This window comes from Colletotrichum karsti (assembly GCF_011947395.1).
Source record: "Colletotrichum karsti strain CkLH20 chromosome Unknown Scaffold6, whole genome shotgun sequence".
Lineage (NCBI taxonomy): Eukaryota > Fungi > Ascomycota > Sordariomycetes > Glomerellales > Glomerellaceae > Colletotrichum > Colletotrichum karsti.
Window position 1 is genome coordinate 701,298 of NW_024065906.1, and position 13,090 is coordinate 714,387.

The following is a 13,090-nucleotide window of genomic DNA, read 5'->3' on the forward strand; positions in this document are numbered from 1 at the left end:
AGCTCTGTACATACCATACTGCGATATTGTTCTGTGCACCGTCACGTTCTCTGGCGCATGGCTCGAGTACACCATCGACACAGCTAAGACGAGACATCAACATACCCTCCGCTCGATCGCTACCACAGCGTTAACCGCATTTTATAATCTCAAGGGCACCGCCAACATTTGCCCCCCGCTTCTTGAGGATTAGCCGAATACTCGACTTTCCCCGTAACACTACCGAAACCATGGCCACGGCAAACGAGGTGCCTCCTGCTCTGCGATGCGATTCTCCCTCGCCCGAAGTTTCGCCAACCCCGGCTATCGGTGCTTGCCCCGAGCTCACACGCTGTGTATCAACGGCATCTTCAGTCTCTCACGGTTCCGCCACCGATGGCGGTAACCACCGTGAGTCTCTGGGAAGCACGGGAAGCAGCACGTCCAGACAATCCTCAGGGAACTACAGTCGCCGCTCGGACTTGAGCTTTGTGTCTTCCTCCCGCCAGTCAACCTGCGGCGGCTTGGAGCGCCAGTCCAGTCGCCGCCGTGGTTTCGTTCGGCCGCAGGGCACCGACTTTGCTGCGAGTGCTCGGCACAGGGAGAGCGTTCTGAGCTTGGGAAGCATTGCTCATTTGCAATACTACTTTGCGCGGACTGGACTCCTCGACGGCAAGGGCGGCCAGTTGGCGAGAAAGAATAAGGCGAAGGGCGGCCTGGACCTTTCGTCTGTGAGCAGCTCTGGGATGTCTTCACCGAGAATCATGGGTTCAGACGGCGAACAGTCCTTCCCGTCGCTCAGCCCTCTTCTTTCGGGCGATCAATTTGCCGGTGCCATGGTAGAATCCCCCACCGAGGACCATGACTACTACTCCGATTTCGACGAGCCTGATCCGAACGTGCTACCGCCCACTACTAGCACCTACATTCACAGGGAGAAGCCAGTGCCCAAGCCGCCTACCATTGAGGAGTTGAAGACCGACCTTACCGAATCTCTTGAGAAGGCGGGCACTGCGCTGAAAAAAGCGAGGGACAGCAAGGAGGAGAACGCCAGGGCTGCTGCTGAAGCTGCAAAGAGCACGCCAAAGAAGGGATCCATGGGCTGGTTCGAGGTTCAGGGCATGCACATTCTCGACGTCATGACACTGGCTATTCGTGCTGCCAAGAACTACTACACTGCTCACGAGGTGCCCGAGCGATTGGACGTAATCAAGTCCGAGAAGGAGATCCGTACCGAGCTATTCAACGTTATGGAGACGTTGAAGCAGATGGCGACCCGCAAGTGGGCTGGTGGTATGAAGGATGAGGAGTACGCCACCCTCAACTCCTGGATTCAGGGACTTTTCAGCATGCTCAAGACGGAAGAGAAAATGGTCGAGGCAGAGAAAGCGGAGCGCAGCCGCTGGACCTGGATGAAGGGCGATTGGACTGGCAAGGAAGTCGAGAGGGAACTCGCTTTCATGGCCTCTTTGGATCCCCAGGCTGAGTGGGAGGAATACACGCCCGCAGCTTCGGCGACCGAGTTGCCCACGCCATTCCTTCAAAGCCTACAAAATGGAATTCGACTTGTTGAGCTTCACAACGCGGCAGTCAAGCTATCGAAACGCCGTTTTGGCCTGATCACCACCTTTCATACAGACACTGAGAAGCCCTACCGCTGCGCCGATAACATCCGCTACTGGGCCAAGGCAGCAGAGCTGCGTTGGGAGGTCCTGCTCAAGGTGGACGCTTTAGGCATCGTCTACAACAACAGTCCCGAGGTCTGGACTAACTTGGAGACCGCCGTCATGGCTTGGTGCCGCAAAGTGCGTGAAGAGATCACGTCCGAGCTGGAGGGCTAAGGACATGCATAATCTCAGGCTACCATCTTTATGATTGATGCCCCCCAAATACCCGTCTTTTCCGGAGTTCCTGGCAAAATTGGTTTTCATTTGTTACACGTTTACCCCGGGAGGATTGCCCATTTCACGCGTCGCATATATGCATCTGCAGCTTTACGCAACTTATTCGCATCAATATTTAGTACCCCGGGAGGATGGAGACTGAAGCATGAGACGTCGATCTATCATCGTGTAAGACGATATGGGATACACAGGCGTTAGGACTGTCGTTTCTTAATATTCTAAGTACATACTTGGAGGTTCGTCCTCCTAATTGACCTTGACATTTGATCGAATTCTTGATTCCTAGCGATTCATTTGTGGGATATGTGCTCCTGGTTTGACGTAATGGTACGCATGGCAACAACGAGAAGCTTCAGCTTGCTTTACGAAGTTCCTCAGATCTAACACAAAAGCTCTTGCTGCTAAGAAACACGCCGTCATATCGGGTGCAATTCCTCATTGAAAATGAAATTCTGCCATGCCGGGACCTGAATTGAGTCTTGTCGGATTTCCGGTTTATCCGCCCCGGTACATTCTAGCCAATCATAAGCACCCACGGTAAGAGCTTCGGCGAGTGCAGGGATGAGGCGCTAGAGCTGAGCCGTGCTCTCTGGAGGCAGAAGGCTGCAGCGGGAGGTACGTCTACACGTCAAACCTCCGAAAACAACGATTACATACACCACAGCTACCCATCCGCAACCCACCACCGTCACCAAACCAACAACCCTCTTGCCCGAAGCGAAATCGAGACGACGCCACCTCTACATCCCCGAACGAGACCACACAACGAAGCTATTCTTCCTTCTACAACACACATAACACAGAGATGTCTTCCGACGACGAACGCCAGAAGGCTCTCGACTCGTACCGGGGCAAGCTGCTCGAATCGCGGGAATGGGAAGCTAAGCTTAAGGCCCTCCGCCTCGAGATCAAGGACTTGCAGAGAGAGTACGATCGGACCGAGGACAACATCAAGGCCCTGCAGAGTGTCGGTCAGATCATCGGCGAAGTTCTGAAGCAGCTCGATGACGAAAGATGTGAGTCCCATCAACCCTCCCCCCACCGCCGCTACCATTACCATCACCACCACCGAACGCACCTGCCCTTACGGGAATTGATTCGCCAAAGCAACCGCAACTAACGCTTCTTTCATGGCAGTTATCGTAAAGGCCTCTTCTGGTCCCAGATATGTCGTGGGGTGCAGATCAAAGGTCGACAAGATCAAGCTCAAGCAGGGAACCCGCGTGGCCCTCGACATGACGACACTCACCATTATGCGCATGCTCCCCCGCGAAGTCGACCCCCTCGTCTACAACATGTCCTTGGAGGATCCCGGCCAGGTCAGCTTCGCCGGTATCGGTGGCCTTAATGACCAGATCCGTGAACTGCGGGAGGTCATCGAGCTGCCGCTCAAGAACCCCGAGCTCTTCCTGCGCGTGGGCATCAAGCCGCCCAAGGGTGTCCTTCTCTACGGGCCTCCCGGTACGGGAAAGACGTTGCTGGCTCGTGCCGTTGCCAGCAGTCTCGAGACCAACTTCCTGAAGGGTGTGTACAAGCTCAGTCCACAACGACACATTGTCTACTAGTGTTTTGGTGCAGGGAGCATGCTAACAGCTGCGCAACAGTCGTCTCGTCAGCGATCGTCGACAAATATATCGGAGAGTCAGCCCGTCTGATTCGTGAGATGTTCGGATACGCCAAGGAGCACGAGCCCTGCATTATCTTCATGGACGAGATTGACGCCATCGGTGGACGCAGATTCTCCGAGGGAACTAGTGCGGATCGTGAGATCCAGAGAACGTTGATGGAGCTGCTGAACCAGCTCGACGGCTTCGACTACCTCGGCAAGACCAAGATCATCATGGCGACCAACAGGCCCGACACGCTCGACCCCGCCCTGCTGCGTGCCGGACGTCTGGACCGCAAGATCGAGATCGCCCTGCCGAACGAGGTCGGCCGTTTGGAGATTCTCAAGATCCACGCCTCTGGCGTCGTAACGGAGGGCGAGATCGACTTTGAGAGTGTGGTCAAGATGAGCGACGGTCTCAACGGTGCGGATTTGAGAAACGTCGTTACGGAAGCGTGAGTTCACATCCTTCTCGGTGGTAGAATCCCTGACAATCACTAACACGAGGACTTTTGCAGCGGCTTGTTCGCCATCAAGGACTACAGGGACGCGATCAACCAGGACGACTTCAACAAGGCAGTACGCAAGGTTGCCGAGTCCAAGAAGCTGGAGGGCAAGCTCGAGTACCAGAAGCTGTAAGCGACGACAACCGTCGTCGCCATGATGATGATCATGGGATGGGACAGGCGAAGAAGGGCAAAAAGACGTCAGAAGGGGGCGGCTAGGATGAACACCTACTTGGCTGCTTCGGCGAGGTCTTTTAATGTGTTAAACAGTGTACAATACCCGAGTCACAGGTTTGGGGTTGTTTGGCGGTGGGATCTAGAAACGTACGGCATGCAATAGAGGCAGCAGCAAATCGGTCCCCCAAGTGCTCGGCGAGACCTTTTGTTCGTATGGTGACCGAGGGCCTATGATGGCCTGATGGGGTTTCCCAGCTCCCTCCCGCGCCCTTGCGATGATCACCAGCATGGGCTGGAGTGCGAAGTGACGCTTTGGATATCGTATTGTCCAGCAATGTAACCCCCCAGGCTAAACCGTTTCCTCTTATCTCTGCGCGCCCTTGCCACGTTCCCCGGCAATCTTTGGGTCTGCTCCCTCTCGCATTGGCGAAGCTGGGGTAAGGGTTGCGGCTGAAGCTCCGTTTTTGAAGCTATTGATGGTGCACAGCCTCGGCTTGGGGCTGGGGTCCTGGCATGATGGATGTGACGAGCACTCAGGGCAGAAAGGCTCACCCGGCGCCACGTGCCGCCGCTGTCCATCAGCAGCAAGCTTTCTGCTCCTGTTGAACCGAACCCACCGCGGCTGGCGACGTGGGAGGGAGCCGTATTGGACGACGACGACCACCACCACCACCGACGGCCGACCCCCAGAGGACGAAAGACCCGGAGTTCAGTGTAGGGCTGGGGGGAAGAAGCGCATACTATGGTAGAAACGGGGTATTATTGCTGGACGAGAGGGGGCGTATGATGTGTGGTTATTTCTTTTGGCAAGCCACAGCGTCTGACGGACGCAAATCCACGAATCCACAGCTGAGGGGGTGTGGTTAGGCGCACGAAGAGCTTCCTTCTGAATGCCTCTCTGCCTCTCTCGAGTCTTACATGATCGCTTTCTCTCTGACAAAATCCCACATGCCAGTGATCCTGTCTGACCAACGGGTGGGGAATGGGGGTGGGTGGTCACACATTGCATCCGTAAGCTCTGGGCATCAGAAAGAATGCCATGATCCCGCGTCTGCCATTCGACGATTCCATCACCGTCGTGCAAAAAAGGATGTGTAGCAGGATGAGGCTGCTTGAGTTGAGCTGGCTGCATGCGGACGACGGCGGCCGGGGGGGTTTCTAGCTGAGACCACATCATGTCATGGTCGATCTCGCACGGCAACGAATAGAGATCAAGATCAGCCACATGTTTTCGACGCGAGAGGATTGCCGCGAGACTGGAGATGAGCGACTGCATGCGGGACGTGTTATGCGGACGGCGTGTCAAGTCCTCGCATCGCGGGCGTTCATCATGACAGCAGCACCTTGGACTCGCCTTGCATGGCGCTGGTCTGATCGTTTTGGAGTCGGTCATGGTAGGTAGCAGCAGCTGTCGTGCACCTGTCCCCATGTGGTCCGCACCATCTCATCCTCGTCGTCCATCTTACCATTTCCAGGGGCCGTGGAACATGGCATCCACTTGGAATCTGACATCAGAACGGTCTTCAGAGGCCCAGGCAGCGCGCGACAAGCGCCTGGCAGCTTCGCTCGGCCGTGTTGGTCTGCCGCCGCGCCCTAGGCTCCCAGATCTGGGTCGACATCGATGGAGTTTTGCGATGGGCAGTGGCATTGAGAGATGCCAGATGGTGATTTGCAGGAGAAGCGACCTAGCAGGGTTCACTCGTCGGTGCGGCATGTTATTTTTGGAGATTTTTATACGGTCTTCGGAGTGGACGACAGGTCGCCCCCTTTTTTGGTCCGTTCTCACGATTGCCATTGAGGCTGTACCTTTTTTAGTGTGCTGTTCCCTTCCTTTTTTTTCTTTCGTACCTGGACGCCCCCCACCCTCGGCCTCGTTCACCCCGGTTCCCCTCCATGGGTGCAACCAGCAACCGAGCCGAGCCAAGCAAGCAGCAGAAATCAGGGGACCCGACATCAGGAATTCTTGTCGACAGGCGTCGCAGTGCCGACGATCCCCACTGGATTCTTTCTAGCGTTGGACAAACAAGGTGTCTGCACCCAGAGAACTGGGGACCGGGACCAGGGAATACGAAAGGGACGGGGTCAAGAGCGATGATGTCGGCGATGGAACCCCTCGAAATATTCGTACTGCGTACACCAAGGCCTTTGAACCAGCGGATGCGGGAGGACGAGTAGGGTCGGGAATGACGAAGGCAGGTAGCCGTCCGCATCAACCCCAAGAGAAAGATGCTTCTGAGGCGACACGAAAAGGGCATTCACTGCCGCATTGAGAGCCAATGACGGGGACGGAGACGGACGTTGGTGTTAACGGCGGACTTGGTTGTTTGGTTTTGTATCTTCGAGATGCCCCCTTTTTTTGCTTTCCTCGGGGTTGGCTCGAATAAGTCGTCCGCCTCGTCAATGTGTGTAAGTCGAATAGGGAAAACAAAGTGCTTTTGGGTGAGGTGTCTTGCAATGAGGTGAGAGAGGATTGGACGGCGGGATTGGGGGCCACATGGGACGATAGGGGCGTGTGGTCCATACCTCCCTTAGTATGGTAGTCCTACCGCATCGTAGGGACACGTCAGGTACGAAGGAGGCGAGAGAAGACTACCGTACCTGCCTCGGTCTCGTCGTTATGTTGAGACTGGTGAGAGTGGCCGAGAAAAGAGCGTGATAGAGCTTGTGCCTGTCTCGTTGGTGTTTTCTGCTGAAGGTAAGGTACCTTGGTTTGGTAAGACAAGTGCCTGGGAAGCTTTCCGATTTGGAAAGCGCATCGTAGCAAATGCAGACATGGCGGATGCTGTAGAATTCCTAGCGGCTTCCGCTGGAATGTAGACGACGGGAACAGGCGATGGTGGCATCCGATGCTCTTAAATCTGAAGAGGTCAGTCGGGCCCGGACCATGATTGGATTGACATGCTGTTTTCCAAGGTGGCCGACATGACATTCCCATGAGAATGAGATGAACCAACGGCCATTGAGGGGACACTGAGAAGATCGTCCTTGGTGCATCACTGTATCCGTAACAGCGTGTTAGATGAAAAGCAAAGACCTTCCCGCTCCACGATATTGTTGGCGGTACGTACCGAGGTCGATCTCTGGCATCCTCTTCCTCTGTATCCGTACGGAGTATTCGTAGCAGCCGAATGGCTGAGCCAGTCAGGGAATGGCGCCACGGTCCAAGCCTGCGTCTGGACTTTCTGAACATGTCACTGCCCATGACATGTCCCGCGAGGCCACCAAGGCACAGACTGTCAGGCTTCAGCCCAGACCTGGGATATTCCTGTCGAGGATGGGCATTTGACCCAAGTTCTGGTCGCGGATGTAAGTTAAGGTACGGCACATGGAGAACCACAATGCTGCCGTTGGTAATTGGGGTGGCTCCTGCGTGGCTGGAACTCCTTGAGCCTTGTCGGGGAGACCTGACTTGCAACTCTCCAGAGTCTTGCATGCATTTTCAGACGTTGGGTTTGTTTAGGTGAGGTGCCTGTGCCTGAGTGTGCACCTGTGGTCGTGGTACACTGAAGGTGCGGTTGCCGGTAAGGTGGGGCTCTCCAGAGCTGCCCCTCACTCGTGCTTTCTCAGCTGTCGACTGGCTGGCCAGGTCCGCCGTCTTGTTTCCTAGGTAGACCTTGTCACTCCCGCCAGTGTGTCTGTCGTCCAGTTCTTGTGCCTTGCTGGCTTCTTCTGCTAAGGTATTCTGTTACGCACTGCTGCCGACGTGCTCCATCGAATCCAGATCCATTCGTTGCCCCAGCGCCTGTTGAATCCTGACAATGCCATCCTGGTCGAGATATGTCAGACACGTTGCTCTGCCGTGTACGGATACTCTGTAGAGATGGTTCCATTGGCATTTCGCTGACATCCCAAACATCCAACGCAAGCGAGCAAATACACCCAGACTAAAGGCCCAGACATCCAAACGGGAACGGGAACGAGAACAGAGCTACTTTGCCCGCTTGCAAGACAATCATACAAACCCAAGAAACGACCTGCATCTGCTGTGGTCATTGCTGTCTCGCCGTCCGAATTACATCTGCGTCGGCTTCTTCGCCGAGCCTCATTTTCACGGGTCAAACATTTGACGTAGACATGTATTTAAGCTCTCTGACTTTGCTTGACATCGGACCAGTCCCGGTCTCGACACCTACCACGCCTAAACAATTCACCCACGACTCCAACTCAGCCGCAGCCGCACAGGTTGCATTCCCCAGGACATCAATTCATCACGAGCTGTCTTGTTTCTTTCTTGCCTCCATCCCGTCTCATACCTGGCCTGCCTTAGCGTAGGTAATAATAAGCCGACGTCTACGGATACCTCTCACCTCAACCCGTGCTCTCTCTCTCCCCCCCCCTCCCCCCCTTCCCCCTCCGTCATCCATCAATACGAGCACGCCCCTGCCACCACCCCGCCCACCGCCCACCTCCACACCTCAAGGCGCTACTGCTACTGCGTGCTCTCTCTCCACGTACACAATACACGCCTCCCCTCCTCTCTCCAGTTGTTTAGCACACATAAAGCAGCTCAGCTCCCGCCTCCTTTCCACTGCTTTGCTCTGCTCATTCTCTCTCGATCCAACTATCCGTCTCTCTCGCTCTTCTTGATACCCCTCACCGCCTCCTCCAGACCTATCTCCCCGCCTAGGTCTCTTATCTGCGAATTGGTCTTTACGTCTTTTTCTAGCTCTTCTTTTGCGTTGAAATCAACATGTGGTATGTCTCTCCAAACTCTCCCCCGCTCTCCTGAAAGCTTGCCAGTAGCCTGGGCCCCTCCATGCGCTCTCTGCCAGCTGAAAAAAGGGGGCCAGGCATACGCCCAGGAAGACATTGGCAACACAGTAAGCAATAAGCTGACACAAGTCTTCTTCTCTCAACAGTGGCATTTTCGGCTACGTCAACTACCTGGTGGAGAAGGACAGGAAATTCATTCTCGAGACCTTGATCAATGGTGAGTTCTGCGTACACCGCCTCCTGGAAGCTCCAATTGCACCCAACCAGCTCCACCCAATCCTTCCTTGACGTCCTTCTTGCTGACGAGTCCTCCTTTCTTCTCTCCCAGGTCTCTCCCGTCTCGAGTACCGTGGCTATGACTCCGCCGGCCTAGCTGTCGACGGTGACAAGAAGAACGAGGTTTTCGCCTTCAAGGAGGTTGGCAAGGTTGCCAAGCTCAAGCAGCTCATCGCCGAGTCCAAGGTCGACGAGACCAAGTACTTCGACTCACACGCCGGTATCGCCCACACTCGCTGGGCTACTCACGGCCCCCCTTCTCGTCTGAACTGCCACCCCCACAGGTACGCGTGCGCCCAGGAAGAATAACAGCAAACTTTCTCAAGCCTCCTTTTCGTCAATGACTCGGCCACTAACAAAGCCCCTTTCTTCTACAGGTCCGACCCTACGTGGGAGTTCACCGTCGTCCACAATGGTATCATCACCAACTACAAGGAGCTGAAGACGCTCTTGGGCGCCAAGGGCTTCAAGTTCGAGACCGACACCGACACCGAGTGCATTGCTAAGCTCGCCAAGTACTTGTACGACCAGCACCCCAAGGTCGGCTTCACCGACCTCGCCAAGGCTGTCATCAACGAGCTCGAGGGTGCCTACGGTCTTCTCATCAAGTCCGTCCACTACCCCCACGAGGTCATCGCTGCTCGCAAGGGTTCTCCCCTTGTCATTGGTGTCAAGACCCAGAAGCGCATGAAGGTCGACTTCGTCGATGTTGAGTACGCCGACGAGCAGTCTGCTCTCCCCGCTGAGGCCGCCTCTCAGAACAATGCTCTCAAGAAGCAGCAGGACAACTTCTTGAACCCCAATGCTCTGCTGGGCGCCCCGGACAAGTCTCTTCTGCACCGCTCTCAGTCGCGTGCATTCATGACCGACGATGGCATGCCCATGCCCACCGAGTTCTTCCTGTCTTCTGACCCGTCCGCTATTGTCGAGCACACTAAGAAGGTCATGTACCTCGAGGACGACGACATTGCCCACATCCACGAGGGATCCCTGAACATTCACCGCCTTAAGAAGGCCGATGGCAGCTCCAACGTGCGCACCATTCAGACTTTGGAGCTCGAGCTCCAAGAGATCATGAAGGGCAAGTTCGACCACTTCATGCAGAAGGAGATCTTCGAGCAGCCCGAGTCCGTCGTCAACACCATGAGAGGTCGTCTCGACATTGCCAACAAGACCGTTACTCTTGGTGGTCTGCGCTCTTACATTTCCACTATTCGTCGGTGCCGCAGAATCATTTTTATTGCGTGTGGTACTAGTTATCACTCATGCATGGCTGTCCGTGGTGCGTTTGAGGAGCTGGCCGAGATTCCTATCGCCGTCGAGTTGGCTTCCGACTTCCTCGATAGACAGGCTCCTGTCTTCCGCGACGACACTTGCGTCTTCGTCTCTCAGTCCGGTGAGACTGCTGACTCTCTCATGGCTCTCCGCTACTGCTTGGAGCGTGGTGCCCTGACAGTTGGTATCGTCAACGTCGTCGGTTCTTCAATCTCCCTCCTTACCCACTGCGGTGTCCACGTCAACGCCGGCCCTGAGATCGGTGTTGCATCCACCAAGGCCTACACTTCGCAATTCATCGCCATGGTCATGTTTGCGCTCTCCCTTAGCGAGGACCGCGCCTCCAAGCAGAAGCGCCGTGAAGAGATTATGGAGGGTCTCGCCAAGATCCCCGAGCAGATCAAGGACATCCTTACCCAGGACCAGTCTATCAAGGAGCTCTGCTCCAAGACCTTCCAGAACCAGAAGTCCCTGCTGCTGCTCGGCCGTGGCAGTCAGTTCTCTACTGCCCTCGAGGGTGCACTGAAGATCAAGGAAATTTCCTACCTTCACTGCGAGGCTGTCATGTCCGGTGAGCTGAAGCACGGTGTTCTGGCCCTCGTCGACGAGAACTTGCCTATCATCATGATTCTTACTCGCGACAACCTCTTCAAGAAGTCGCTCAACGCCTACCAACAAGGTAAGTTTGGATGAAGCCGGTATCATTGCGTATAATGCTAACTCATCTCGTAGTCATTGCTCGTAGCGGCAAGCCCATCGTCATCTGCAACCCTGCCGATGAGGAGTTCAAGTCCAGCGAGGCGGAGAAGATTGAGATCCCCAAGAACGTCGACGTTCTCCAGGGTATCCTCAACGTCATTCCCCTCCAGCTGATCGCCTACTGGCTCGCTGTTATGGAGGGTCTGAACGTTGACTTCCCTCGTAACCTGGCCAAGTCCGTTACCGTCGAGTAAACGACTTGTACAGTGAAGGATTAGTTTTTTTTCTTTGTCGGGCGCTTCTCTTGCCATAGGAGTCGGGTTGCCAAAAGGGAGGCTGGCCCCTGGGGCCCTTAATGTCAGCGGGCCAATTGGAGGCAAACAGACGAAGGGCCCTCGGATGTATTACTGGGTATTTGAAAAAGAGGGAATGGTCCAGCATGGTAGATTTAGGGCCTGTCAAGATAAATGAGCGTGTTTTCGAGGTCAAATGTCCAAGAAGGATAGCCTCAAGCAATGAAAGCAATATTGTCTATTTCATTTAGTGTTACACTCGCACATCTTTTTAGCCCCCGCTCGTGATGTCGATGACACGTGTGACGGAAGTCGTCGGTCGCCCTGGGGTGTGCTCTCCTCGTCCTCTAGAGTCGTGTTTAGAAATCCCGCATGATCAATTGTATGCGGCTGTCCCAGTTAACCGGTATTTGTCATTTCATTCCTCTAATTCCCATCATGTCTGTCCATTTCCGCCTCAAACGACCTGCGTGCCATAGCCACGAATGCGTTCCGCAAACTTCCAGCTCTGCTTCTCCAACTTCTCATTCTCCTTCAGATCAACACCCTCCTTGGTGACCACGGCGATAGAGTATGAGTCCAGACTGCGAGCATCACGGTAGAAGAGCACCTTCATGCACTCCTTGATGACGTCGATGGCCTGCTCCTTGGAGAGCTTGGCGGCAGCCTCCTCGTCGGGGACGTAGCGACGCATAATGGGCTGAGCCAGGGCAGAACCGAAACCCGTAGCCAAAGAGGGGGAGGTGAATGTGGTACCGAGCAGGTCGGCGGCGGCGAGGAAGGGCTTGCCGGCGTCGTCGAGGCCGGCGACCAGCAGGTGGTTCCACAGGGGGTCGAAATCGGAGCGGCGCTTGTACATCAGCTTGGAGAGGTACTTGTGCAGGTTGGCGGCGTTGAGGCGGGCGGGCTGGTCCGTGGACAGGTCGTAGGACTCCTCGATGTCGAGGGACTGGAGGTGGCGGTCGAGGAATTGCATGTCGGAGACGTCGCCGCCGAAGCCGACGACGGTGGAGTCGGCAAAGCTGCGCAGACGCTTGACGTCGGTGAAGCGGGCGAGGGAGCCGTAGGATGCTGTTCGAACACGTGTGGTTAGTCTCGTGATCGGTGCGATTGCGTTCTTTGAGGGATTGTTCTGGAGGGGTGGCAGGTGGGTTAGAGCGTACCCAGGTTATCGGCGGCAATGACGACGCCTTCGCTGTACTTGATGGCGATGACTGATGTTCCCGTGACGATGGGTGCTTGTGTCGCTTGGTTGGGACCGTTGGGGTTCATGTAGGAGGCATTGTAGGCTCCGTAGACGTCGTCTCTGGGCTGCGGGAGGGGTTCGGTTTGTTAGTCTACGATGCGAGGCTGAGGACGGGAAGGGTGATGCTCACACGGCCCCAAGCTTGCGGTCTGTGATCCATGATTGCTGGTGGTGTGTAAAGGTGAATTGAAAAGGAATCGGAGGTCGAGATGGAAAAATCGGGCGTTGTTTTCGTTCGCGGGAAGGTGTCGTTACTGGGGTTGATGATGGTCGGTATGTAGATGTAGCTGGGGGTTGCTGAGCTTCGCGTCCCGTGGATGCCTCTGCTGGCGGCTGCCAGGTGCTTGTGGTGCTGCTTAGGTTGCTAGCTGCTGCCGCTGCGTCAGGGTGGTGCCTGACAAATGGGGCTGCAAGTT

At 55.4% G+C, this 13,090-nt stretch overlaps 3 protein-coding genes across 3 annotated transcripts; 2 read left to right on the top strand and 1 right to left on the bottom strand.

The window, feature by feature from the left end:
* Positions 1 to 230: 230 nt before the first annotated feature.
* Positions 231 to 1,820, top strand: CkaCkLH20_02649 (uncharacterized protein; the record flags this gene model as incomplete). The annotated part of the gene is made up of 1 exon (XM_038885368.1): positions 231 to 1,820. The coding sequence occupies one exon, from the start codon at positions 231 to 233 to the stop codon at positions 1,818 to 1,820; it is 1,590 nt and encodes a 529-aa protein (XP_038749299.1).
* An 868-nt stretch (positions 1,821 to 2,688) lies between these two features.
* On the top strand, positions 2,689 to 11,389 carry CkaCkLH20_02650 (glucosamine-fructose-6-phosphate aminotransferase; the record flags this gene model as incomplete). The annotated part of the gene is made up of 8 exons (XM_038885369.1): positions 2,689 to 2,899; positions 3,021 to 3,422; positions 3,488 to 3,944; positions 4,008 to 4,124; positions 9,032 to 9,102; positions 9,214 to 9,445; positions 9,539 to 11,115; positions 11,169 to 11,389. The coding sequence occupies 8 exons, from the start codon at positions 2,689 to 2,691 to the stop codon at positions 11,387 to 11,389; spliced, it is 3,288 nt and encodes a 1,095-aa protein (XP_038749300.1).
* A 496-nt stretch (positions 11,390 to 11,885) lies between these two features.
* Positions 11,886 to 12,834, bottom strand: CkaCkLH20_02651 (proteasome A-type and B-type; the record flags this gene model as incomplete). Its single annotated transcript, XM_038885370.1, has 3 exons — positions 11,886 to 12,499; positions 12,592 to 12,739; positions 12,805 to 12,834. 3 exons carry the CDS (start codon positions 12,832 to 12,834, stop codon positions 11,886 to 11,888), a joined length of 792 nt encoding a protein of 263 aa, XP_038749301.1.
* Positions 12,835 to 13,090: the final 256 nt, after the last annotated feature.